At 40.6% G+C, this 11,666-nt stretch overlaps 1 protein-coding gene across 1 annotated transcript in view; it reads right to left on the bottom strand.

Moving 5' to 3' along the window:
• The window catches only part of nt5dc1 (5'-nucleotidase domain containing 1), an 81,059-nt gene extending 74,398 nt beyond the window's left edge, over window positions 1-6,661 (bottom strand). The window contains exons 1-5 of the mRNA XM_030721010.1: window positions 6,569-6,661; window positions 5,071-5,162; window positions 1,322-1,393; window positions 1,113-1,222; window positions 84-163 (exon numbers count right to left, since the gene is read on the bottom strand). Coding sequence (XP_030576870.1) covers window positions 84-163; window positions 1,113-1,222; window positions 1,322-1,393; window positions 5,071-5,162; window positions 6,569-6,661 — 447 coding nt within the window. The remainder of the gene's footprint in view (window positions 1-83; window positions 164-1,112; window positions 1,223-1,321; window positions 1,394-5,070; window positions 5,163-6,568) is intronic.
• Between the last annotated feature and the right edge of the window lie 5,005 nt (window positions 6,662-11,666).

The following is an 11,666-nucleotide window of genomic DNA, read 5'->3' as shown; positions in this document are numbered from 1 at the left end:
CATACATTAAAATATGTATCAGTATGTGTTTTCTTTGTGAAAATGTGAACCAATACCACAAAGCCCACAATAACAAAAATCACCTTGCGCAACATGTCCACGACTCGTCCACAGAGAAGAGCACCAGGCAGATCAAAGTAGTTATCATAGAAGTAGTATTTTGCTGCAAAACCCGAAAGAAAATATCAGCAAACAACAAACACTCCAAGAGCGCAAACCTCCACCAAGAGTGCTCACTTAAGGGAATAGTATTGTATTTTGCATACAGAACCAGTCAAAAGTGTCCAAACTTTTTACTGGTACTGCATATTCAATTTGTTTTCTTTCTTTTTAAATGTGCTTTCAGAAGTTTGTAGTGCAGTAAAAATCAGATAAGGGAAGCACGACCAATGTTTTCTTTGATTCCATAAACATTATGTAGAAGTAGGCAATCAAAAATAGGTGTTAAAGAACTGGACATGAATAACTTGAACTTAACTAACTAATTAAGTATGTAGGCAGCTCATTTTCTTTGACAATACTTTCTTTAAAGTTATGACACATTTTGGGATCAACTTGACAGAAAGGCAGATGTGAAATGTATAAGTGAGGTCAGAGATCAACGTGACATATTTGGATGGAAACTATAAAGTTATATTTAGAATCCCCATATACCAGCATCATTTCCTACATGCACACGCAACCACTACCAAAAACATAGCCTCCTTGGCGGAGGTAATTAATGAAAGGTGAAAAAAAATGCAAGAAAATGCACATTAGCTTCTTAACTGCTTAACTCCCATCAAGTTGCTGGCAAACCAATTAGGGACAGGGTTAGAGTTGAATTTAGCCACATGCTAAATAGGCACAGTTTCAGAAACATAACAGCCAAAGACGTTACCTTTCAAATCAAGTTTCTCACGTGCATTTGGGCCTTACAGTGATTCTGCTGTAAGATTATTATTCAGTAGGGTATGTCAAATAGGTGAAAATTTCATATCAAGGAGTAGACATCAGTAACCCACATCTAACCCTATCTCTAAACAGGTCGCTAGTGGCATGGTAGATGTTAAGCGGTTAGGAGCTAACGGCTTACAGTTACTGACTAATACAGATGGATGTAAACATCATACGAGATCTTGTGAAGGAGGTATTGAGGCTGTTAAAGTGCTTCCACTCTCTTTTGGGGCCGTAGTGTTTGATGATTTCTTCTGTGCTGAGGTCACCGGTTCCATGCGTCGCTCTAATCAAACAGCAGAAAAAAGCACGAAGCATAGCATGAAGCTATCATGTCACTTTCGAGTTCTGTGAACACTGAAACTTTCGTGCAGCAGGAGCGTACCTTAATACAGTTCCATCCTCAGCTAGCTTTACGAGATTTCCGTCCTCCAGATCCACCACTAGCCCTTTAAAACTGCACACAAAACAGTATCCACAGTTACCCACCACACTGCTACTACAGATAACTGAATCACATGTACAAAATCAGCAGTCGTACATTTGTTTGCCATCTGTTGAGTGTATCAATTGTCACCTTCACTGAGCATTCAGTGTGAAATGCTTATGCACCATATCCACATGGATAAACAATGTGTATGCACAAAAACTTGCGTAGGTCTTTTCCCGCGCATAAATGGGAAATGCATTGTAAAAATATAAGGACCTCAAGCATATGTCAGACCATGCCAACAATACCTTTGTTTTAAGCAAGTCAAGACCTTTGTAATTGAAAGGAATAATAAAGTAAGTATATATTTAACATAAAGCAACATTTTCACATGTCAAATTGTTGCCTAATGACTGGGTGCTGTAAATAGCTGCAGCTTTCCTTCTGCTAACTGATGTATTTTTTTTGCCTTTTGTTTAAAGTCTATCTCTTTCTCAAATCTGCCAAATCCTTTGGTTCTGAACGAACGGAGTTGACGACCTCTGTTACTCTTTCTCCCTTAAGTGGCTTTTCTTTTTCTATAATATCTGATATCAGAGCTGAGATCACTAAACACAGGTTTCTATTGTGAATTTACATCCATCCATGGCTAATAAAGGGAGAGCAAATGAGGCTTAAGTGTAAAAATAATAGATGATTGGCATTTACAAAATAGTCTGTATAAGACTGTGTATTTGCACAGCTTTTTAAATCTGAAAAGGCAATGTGTAGGTAAATTTCTGCATGTTTTAGTTATTAATCTAAACAGTTTATTGCATCTGCCCCCTCAGTGTGGAATATTTTATTATAGCTTAAAGTCTGTTATCTGGTGTAGCGGTTAGCTTCCCAATAGCTGCCACAAAAGGCGTGTTGTATCACAAGGTAAAGACCCTAGAATATTAGAAAGAAACCTCAACAATCACACAGCCCCCTATAAGCAAGCATGTGGTGACAGTGGGAAGGAAAAACTCCCTTTAACAGGAAGAAACCTCCAGCAGAACCAGGCTCAGGGAGGGGCAGCCATCTGCCACAGCCAGGTGGGGATGAGGGGAAAGAGAAGAGAGCAGAAAAAGACAGGACAAAAGACAAACTATAGGAGAGAGAGCCAGAGTTTAATAATTGATAATGATTAAATACAGTAATGGTAGTCTCTGGAGCTTGAAAAAGGCGACTGGACTTCTTTTTGTTTCTTGAAGACGTTTCACCTCTCATCCGAAAGGCTTCTTCAGTTCTCAACCAAATGGTGGAGAGACCCAGGTATTTAAACCCCTGTGGGCGTAGTCCCCTGGAGGTGGTTATGACCCTCTATTGATCATGTGCTTGAACACATGTGCCCAGGTGTGAAGGGGGCGTGGGTCATATTTAATCAGTGGTTTCAGTTGAAACCAATTTAGGACTCCGCTCCATTGTTTCCTGTGGCCTATTGAGGTCACTGGAACAAAGGTGTGAATGGGGGTTGAGACGTCTGGGAAGGGAGCTCAGGACAGCACTGTAAGCGGGGGAAAGTTGGTGACGTAATCCACCTCCTCTGTTCAATGATGGTTGTTCACAGTGGACATAGATGGCTTCTTTCACAAAGAAGCTTTTACAAAAAGAAGTCCTTTTACAAAAAGAAGTCCAGTCGCCTTTTTCAAGCTCCAGAGACTACTATGACCTGGATGACTGAGAATCTACACAGACATACAGTAATGGTATTTAAGCACAGAGTGACTGAAAAGAGATGAATGAGGAAGAAACACTCAGCGCATCATGGGAAGCCCCCCAGCAGCCTAGGCCTATTGCAGCATAACTGAAGGATGGTTCACAGTAACCTGATCCAGCCCTAACTGTAACCTTTATCAAAAGGGAAAGTTTTAACCTAATCTTAGAAGCAGAGAGAGGGTTGATCTCCCGAATCCAAATGGGAGCTGGTTCCAGAGTAGAGGGGCTTGATAGTTGAAGGTTCTGCATCCCATTCTGCTTTTGGAAACTCTAGGAACCGCAAGTAAACCTGTAGTCTGACAGCACCGTTAGGACAATAAGGTACTATAAGGTCTTTACGATATGATGGGACCTGATTATTATAGATTTTTTTATGTGAGGAGAAGGATTTTAAATTCAGTTCTGAATTTAACAGGGAACCAATGAAGAGAAGCCAGTATGGGAGAAATCTGCTCTCTCTCTAGTCCCTGTCAGTACTCTAGCTGCAGCGTTCTGGATCAACTGAAGAACTTCTCATCTAATATGCTCTGGGTCCAACATGTTGTGGAAATCAGGACTGTTTGTTTATTACCTTTATTTGCACTCACTCGCCATGAAATCTTATGCAATCCCATAAAGCAGCTCTTGTACAAATTCTTTTACAAAGTCTCTACATTTTTCCTTAAAAACAAAAAACAATAAAGGTTGTACTGATGCAGATGCATTCGTCTAACTATGGATGCAGCCTTCAATTATGTGTTCAGCAATTCATAGTTTTCACATGATGCCAAATCCTTATAGAAACACTGGCCTAAAGGGCAAAGCAAGAGTTATGAATGTGACTAAGTTTCAGTGGACGCTGCCTAACCCCGAGAGGCTTTTCTCTGTTACCTGCCACTTCATTTTACCAGGTTCTGTTTGGATACACTAACAACTACCCCCTTAGTTTGTACAGAGCTGCCAGTGAAACAGTACTGCACATGAGCACGTCTTGCATATAAAACTCAGTGGCCAAATTGCAGTGCTTCCTTCTCTGTAGGTTGTCAATTGTGGGGCAATTAAACTTAGAATGGATTTGATTAGGATTCTATTTTAAACATTACCGCTGAGTCACTTCAGCCCTAGAAGGCATCTATAATGGCTCTGAAGCTAATTACAGTGAATCGTATTAGCAAGCTAATGTTTGCCAACTTTATTTTAAAAAACAACTTATTATACATTACATTTTTTAGGCTACTATATACTTATTATTTATATTAGAACAAATGGGTTATTATCAAGTTATTATTTTATTTTGTTAGTGGTTGTGTTTACTGTTTTGCAACTTTTGGGATAAAATAAATAAATCTTACCTTATCTAGCTAATGTTAGCCATTAGCTGAAGAATTTCTTGTCTTTCTTGGCCTTTACGTCCCTAACGAGGAGGGATTTTGATCCATCCAGATCTAAAATATATATACATATCCTTATATGCAGGATATATAAAGTATACTCTTTTTTTTTTAATGCTTTCATCCTGGTGACGGGGTATCTAGCTATAGATATATTTAAAACACAGCAAGTTGAGATAGACCTTGCAGGCTGTCCACTCATCTTTGTTTTTGTACGTGTGTGAGGTGGTCTAAATATTCATGGTTTGAAATAAATGCAAAATTGTACTACAGTTGGAATGTCCAGTATGCTGGAATGGTGCTCTGCCTTTCAGGCAGCTGAAAATGGTGAATGCTTGAAGTTCTGTGGGTGCTGATAGTGACATCTGAGTGTGAATATTGATTTTACTCGATGTGGGCTGGTAATGGCCTACTAACAGTCAACACAGCAGAGGGAAATACGTATTTATCAGTGATGACGTGCAGGTTGATATGATGTTCTTCACAGGTTTTCAGAAGAATGTAGTCGCTGAAGGATCATCAGGTACTGTAATAATTCTACCTGTTTTTGTCACACTTTGCTTTAGGCTGGGAAAAGTGATGCTGCCGACTCACCAGAAATCCCAGGTAGCAGGAGTTAGATTCAGCAGGTCCTTGTCATATCCTTTATGCTCCACCAGATATCTGGCAAAGCTCTCATAGATGAGCTGCAAACACAAAGAGCACATAACATCACACACTGAAGTGTGCAGATAAAGGAGCGCTACTGAATGTCAAAAATATGCAGGTTCTTCTTCCAGATTAAGACTATGCTAAAGCCTTTCCCATTCTTCTTAGCGGAAGGCTTGACATCGATCAAATCCTAAATTCAAATCATGATTTATAAGCTGAATTTTAACACAACTGGAAATTGCAGCAACAAAAACACAACAAGAAGCTCAAAAAATCTGAGTACAGACTTGGCTGTTAAACTACTGAAGCTGTTACTGTTAAGCGACACCTTCAACATTACATGTTTATATGAACCATTGGTAGTATGAAAAATGCACATCACTCCAGCTTGAACTCAGGGTTTTTCCTCCATAGAGAATTTTATGGAAAGCACCAGACGTTTTAGTCAGAACCAGTTCAAAACCACCAGCACTGTAATAAAATCATTGTTTTTTTGGAACTGGGGTTTTATTAACTCATATAACAATGCTTTTATTTATAAGGTGGTTAGAAATCACGGGAACGTGCACAGTTTCTGTCAAATAAGTTAACACAGACTCATTCCCTTAGCTGTACAGGGACTGTCACGCCCCCAAAGACCCATTATGACCCTGATATTATGAAGAGCAACTGGTTATTACATAACTGGAAAATATCTATATCATTACAATAATATTTATTATACAATATGAAATGCATCACAAACAAGCTTTGACATGCAATCATGTTACACGTGATGCATTGCGAATGTCAATAATATACATCACTGCAGCTTTAATGCATTAGCATCAAGGGGTTTTAAATGAATCAAATAGCCGAATTATTGATTAATTTCATATCTACTACCAGTAGTAGTTATCAGATCATGTATCTATTAGGTACTTTTGGGGTTCCATATTCAGACCCACTGGGAATATCTGACATTGCCAGAAAACATATATGAACTCCAGGCCTTGGTAACTTGCAGGGATTCAGCATCTTTTATTTGTCATTCGCTGTCACAGAATCCAGCAATACCCCACGAGTCCGCGAGGTACCGTCATTATTTGTTCTAACGACATCAAATGAAGAAGGGGACGAGAATGTGTTGGCTGCCAGCAGGCCTCAGATGGGACTTAAACACTTAAAGCCATGCATGTGTGAGCATCACCGCCGACGTTCAGCCGTGAGTCACGCAGAGTGACTGCAGCAGCAGCAGCAGCATCACATCACCTTCATCCAACCTCCCACCGCACTCACAAGCATTTCCACCAGCATGCCTCGATGCAAGTGACACAGAAATGCCCGCTGAGCCCGTCGGCAGCCACGGGCTGTTTTCATTCCAGATGTGTTGCAGACCGACGCGTCGCGGCCACCGTACCGCTGTGTGTCGGAGCTAGCCGCGCGCGCTGCACACACTCACCCTGGAGGTCTCTTTCAGATGGTAGCGGCAGAGCGTGTGGTCCAGGTCGAAGCCGATAACGTCGCAGTCCGAAAGGCTGAAATATTCGCTCATTGTAGCTGAGGCTGGGGGAGCGCTCCGGAGCACCAAGTTGTGCACAGCAGCACAAACACTCCGAGTGTGTCAATGTCACCGTGTGACGGCGAGGATGGCGCTGCGCTCTGTAGCCGCTCCGCTTTGCCTTCACGAAAACAATCACACCAGTGCGCTTTTTCCTCAACGCAAATGGCTGATCACACAACGGTTAATGTCAATAAGTTGTCCACATGGAGGCAGAAGTTTAACTCCTGTGTGCCAGAAGAAGACAAGACGGCATGCAGTGCTTCCGGGTGTGAAACGCAACCGTAATGCACAGTGTATAGGGACCGTGCAGGGCCGGGCCTAGTGTCTACAGCAGTGATATCAGCATCTACTCACATACAGCTCTCAACGCTACAGGCTCTGAAAGACGGCCACAGCGCACTTTTTTGGAAGCACATAAAAACAGACAAAAAGGAACCATGTACATATAGAGAGTGCGCAAACAGAAAACAAAAAGATGCATGCAGACAACTCCTGCTGGTAGTCCAAATGTAAGAAACTCAATCAGAAAATACATGCAAACATAGAAACCTAATGTAGAAAAAGCATAGAACACAAATAAACTATTAATAAAGAAAAAAACTAAAACCACAAATATTGAACAAACAAAAACAATAAAGAATTCCATAAATTCAAATGAATACAAAAACCGTTCACAAGTACAAAAAACAGGATTCTCCTAAAGAGGTAGCATCTGGAATAACATTTGAACCATGTGGAACATTGAAACAATGTAAGAAAATTTACATTTTAGCTCATTTTCCAGCAAAACTGATCTGCCATCATGAAGTTACTTGCAACGTCATCGTCACAAACCACACCAACAACCAGCAGCTCTCAGCCGTGCTTATGAATTTTAGTGCTTTAGATTGTGGTTCCGCATGTGTGTGTGTGTGTGTGTGTGTGTGCCATGATCTGCTTGTATAAAAGTAGTGCAAGTTTCTTGAATGAATGGCTCCGTGTGGACATCAGTGTACCCTCCAACCAGCTGTGAGCAGACACTGTATTACAAGGGCACCGATTACGCATGCACTGAAGTTCCTCATACTAACGCTGAAGTCGGGGTAACAGGTGCAACTGTAAAATGCACATTGCTGCTTGAATGAACTACAAGACAAATACTAATACAGGCACTTCATTCTGAGACTGTATAGCTGATATTTCTTTGTTTAGTCCATCCCTGCTTTGTGTAATAGAATTATCTTTTTGACTCTTTAACCAACCATCTAATTTGACCCTAAGCTGGCTGGTTATGTTCACAGTGACATTTTGGTCAGCCTGCATTTCTAAACTACCCTTGAACCTGCAAGAGGAAGTTGGGGTGGATGATGAGTAAACAAAGTGCACTATATTCACACCAGAGACCAGACTTCCATTTGTGCTTTAGGCAGCAAACTCATTTTGGTTAATATGTCTTCAGTCTTTGGACTTTTTCTGTTACATCAGAGCATCATGTTATACTGCCAGAGCCTAAAAATAAAACTCAATCTAACACAGTTTGTGAAATAATCTATTGATTCATGCCCCTGATCAAAGGTTTTCACCCATATTTTCATGTCCCTGAACATGATTTTTCATCTGTCCAGTCTCATATGTACCGTTTCCTCTCCATGTAGCGTACCAGTCAAAAGTCTGGACACACTGAATGTGTGAACGTGTCCAAACTTTTGACTGTACACAAACTTAATATTTTCCACTTCAAAGGTGAAACACATTTGGAGGTGTTGGTGATAGAATGAGTCGTTTTGCCAGTCACAACTGAAAACATAGTTTAAGTCATGCAGTTGTAAAAAAAGAAATGATTCACAGGATTCCATGCAATCGTGTGAAAAACAATGTACATACTGCTTCCATAGGAATAAAGAGGGTAAGTAGCAGCCAGGTGCTGCTAACTAAATCCACTTGATTACCTGATCATCAGTAAGTGTGACCACCTCTATAAAAGCAGAGGTTTGGAAGTCTGTTGGTCTGGAGCCTTCAGTTGTTTTAACACACTGCATAATCTTTTCAGGAGTGGATGTTCAGCAAATTCACTCCAAGGTCAGACCGTGCACTGCTCAGAGAAACTGCAAAGAAACCAACAGCTATATCTCAGACTCTATAGGCATCAGTTAGCTTTGCAAAGGTACATCTGAACAAACCATAAGACCTCTGGAACAATGTCCTTTGGACAGACAAGAGCAAAGTGGAGATGTTTGGCCATAATGCACAGAATCATGTTTGGCAAAAACCAAACAGCATTTCAGCACAAATACCTCATCCCAGCTGTCAGCACAGTGTTGGAAGGCTGATGCTTTGGGCTTGTTTTGCACCCACAGGACCTGGGCACCTTGCAGTCACTGCGTTGACCATAAAGTCCTCTGTATACCAATTTATTATAGAGTCAAATGTGAGGCCATTTGTCCAACAGCTTTGCTGAAATTGGGTGATGTGAGAGCGCAATGATGCCAAGCAGCAAAGCTGCAATGGACCAGTCAAAGTTCGTACATCAACCTTATGAAATGCTGTATCGGGACATTAACAGGCTGCTCATCACCTCTGGCTCTCTGGACTCTTGCCCTTTGTATGTGCATGCGTGTGTGTATTAGGGATGGCATGATACCACTTTTTTATGTCCGATACCAATACCGATATTTTACATTTGGATATCGGCCGATACTGATATAAATCCGATATTTAAAATTGATCAAGGCATTTAAAAAAAAAAAAAGAAGTCAACAGTCTCTCACACAACAAAATCAAAGTCTTTTAGTTGTCCCACATACAAGACTAAGGACCAGGGCGGGCAGAGCTTTTTAGGCAGTGGCAACAAAGCTCTGGAACTGTTTACCACTCCAGCTCCATTTACCTGACTCTGTGGCATCATTTAAAAAATAGTTGAAAACTTTTCTGTTTTACCAGGCTTTCTGGTTTCTGACTTTATTTTTATTCTTTTTCTTTTAATATGGTAATGTTATGTTTTTAACATAGTGGGGTGGAGGGGGTGACATTGTGTTTTAATTATTATACAGCACTTTATTGTCTGTGAAAAATATAAATAAACTTTACTTACTTACAACAATAACTATCACCTGAATCCTGTTGCTTCTGTGTGAGAAGGTGTTGCTTATGGCATGTTGCAAATTTCATTAGGGCTGCAACTATCGATTATTTTAGCAATTGTGTATTCTATTTATATTGATTACCCAAGTAACTGGATAAGAAATACTTTTTTTCATATTAACAGTTCATCTGCATATTTTAACTTCCGCACTGCAGTTTTTCCCTGTGTGAAACAACCAGGGTGGATGGAGCAGCTACAAAGTTCTCTTTTCTTCACTTACTGATCAGGTGGTTGATGAAGGACCTCCAGCTGTTTCCCAGTAAAGGTTTAATGGAGGTTACAGGGACGAAAAGGCTTCTTTTGGACACTAGAAAAACATTTCCTTCTGCTCCATCAGAGCTCACCGGCTCCGCCTCTTTCCGCTTGTGCAGACAGACTGCACATAAATCAGCTGACTGCTGCTGTTGTGTCATCAGTGTTCACGTGAAAAACTAGGGGCTGCGTGAGCACAATCTTGTAATGCTTTATATTCACAAGCATTCTCCTAAATACGTTTCTACTGCAGGTCTATATTTAGTCACAAATCAGGGATTAAAGTATCAAAAATATTTTGACAGGGAAGGGGATCTTGCGGTACCGGACGGTCACTAGTGCTAATAGCTGCGCTCGCTAGCAGTATGTCCGGGAGCTGAAGTAGAGAAAACCCACAAGAAGAAGAAGACGACTGAGCCCTGTAATGCAGCTAATGTGAGCGAAACGTTATTTAATGTATCGGATTACATTTTTTTTATTTCTTTCCGATATCCGATCCAGTATATTTAGGCCAGTATCGGACCGATACTGAATATCGGATCGGCGCATCCCTAGTGTGTATGGATGTGTGAGTGTGTGTGTGTATATCTACTTTTCTTCGATTATTTTTTTTTTCTTTCTTCCCTTTGCCCCCCCCCCCCCTTTTTTTTTTCTTTTTTTCCCCCCTCTCTTGTTCTTGCCCCTTCCTTGTTGCCTGTCAGGCCTGGCATAAATAACTAAATAAAAAAATAAAAATACAAACATTAACAAGAATAGCCTATAGAAAACTTATAGAGCTGTTCCTGTAAAAGCAAATATGTTTGGCACATCAGTGCATTCAGATCATCATTCCGATTGTGAAAAATGCCAGACATGACAGGCTTTAAAAAAAAAAAAAACAATGAATGAACTCACAGCATCTGCTACTCACTATGAGACAACAAGACTCTGGGTAAAGCAGCCTGAGCTTCTAAGTGAACATGATTCATTAATCCTGCCAGGTTCCTTCTGGTAATGGTTCAGCAGGAAGTCAAGGAAATAAGTTTTGCTATGCATGAAGCAGGCAGAACCAGTTGGTTGAGAGTGATGCAGAGTAGTGGTATGTTGAAAGAGGACTCTTCCAGTCAAGTGTAGGAGTTAGGGTTGAAGTTATCTCCTAAAGCTGAGTCAAAGAGAAAGAGTCTAAACAAATACTAGTACCACTACTGAAAGCAGCTGAACATAAAGATGTCTTTGAGATGGTTATCAATATTTTTTCTCTAATTGTTCATGAAGTCATTACTAGTTAAAGTTAAAAGAGCAGAGTTTTGAACCTGGCTACAGGGCTGAAAAGAAACCTGGGGTTCTTCTTTTCTTCAATTACTGATGAATAGTAAGATGCCCTAGCTTTATGGAGGGCTTTTTTCTAGAGCAACAAACTCTTTTATACAGGCTAAATGAAGATCTACATTGTAGCATCAAAGGGCAGGTGCCACAGGAAAGCACAACTTTCAGTGAAGATGTCCGCTCTGCTGCTGCTTCTACCGTGGCATTGATCCATGTAGCACAGAGCATTTTGTTTTTGCCTCTAATTCATCACCAAAATGTCTTCTGCTGTTTGCTGGTCTGTTAAAGAAAAATCTACCACCAACGCACACACCTGCA

The sequence above is a fragment of the Archocentrus centrarchus genome, chromosome 24 (genome assembly GCF_007364275.1).
Source record: "Archocentrus centrarchus isolate MPI-CPG fArcCen1 chromosome 24, fArcCen1, whole genome shotgun sequence".
NCBI classification, from domain to species: domain Eukaryota; kingdom Metazoa; phylum Chordata; class Actinopteri; order Cichliformes; family Cichlidae; genus Archocentrus; species Archocentrus centrarchus.
The sequence above is the reverse complement of the archived record's forward strand: the minus strand, read 5'-3'. Positions and strand labels throughout refer to the sequence as shown.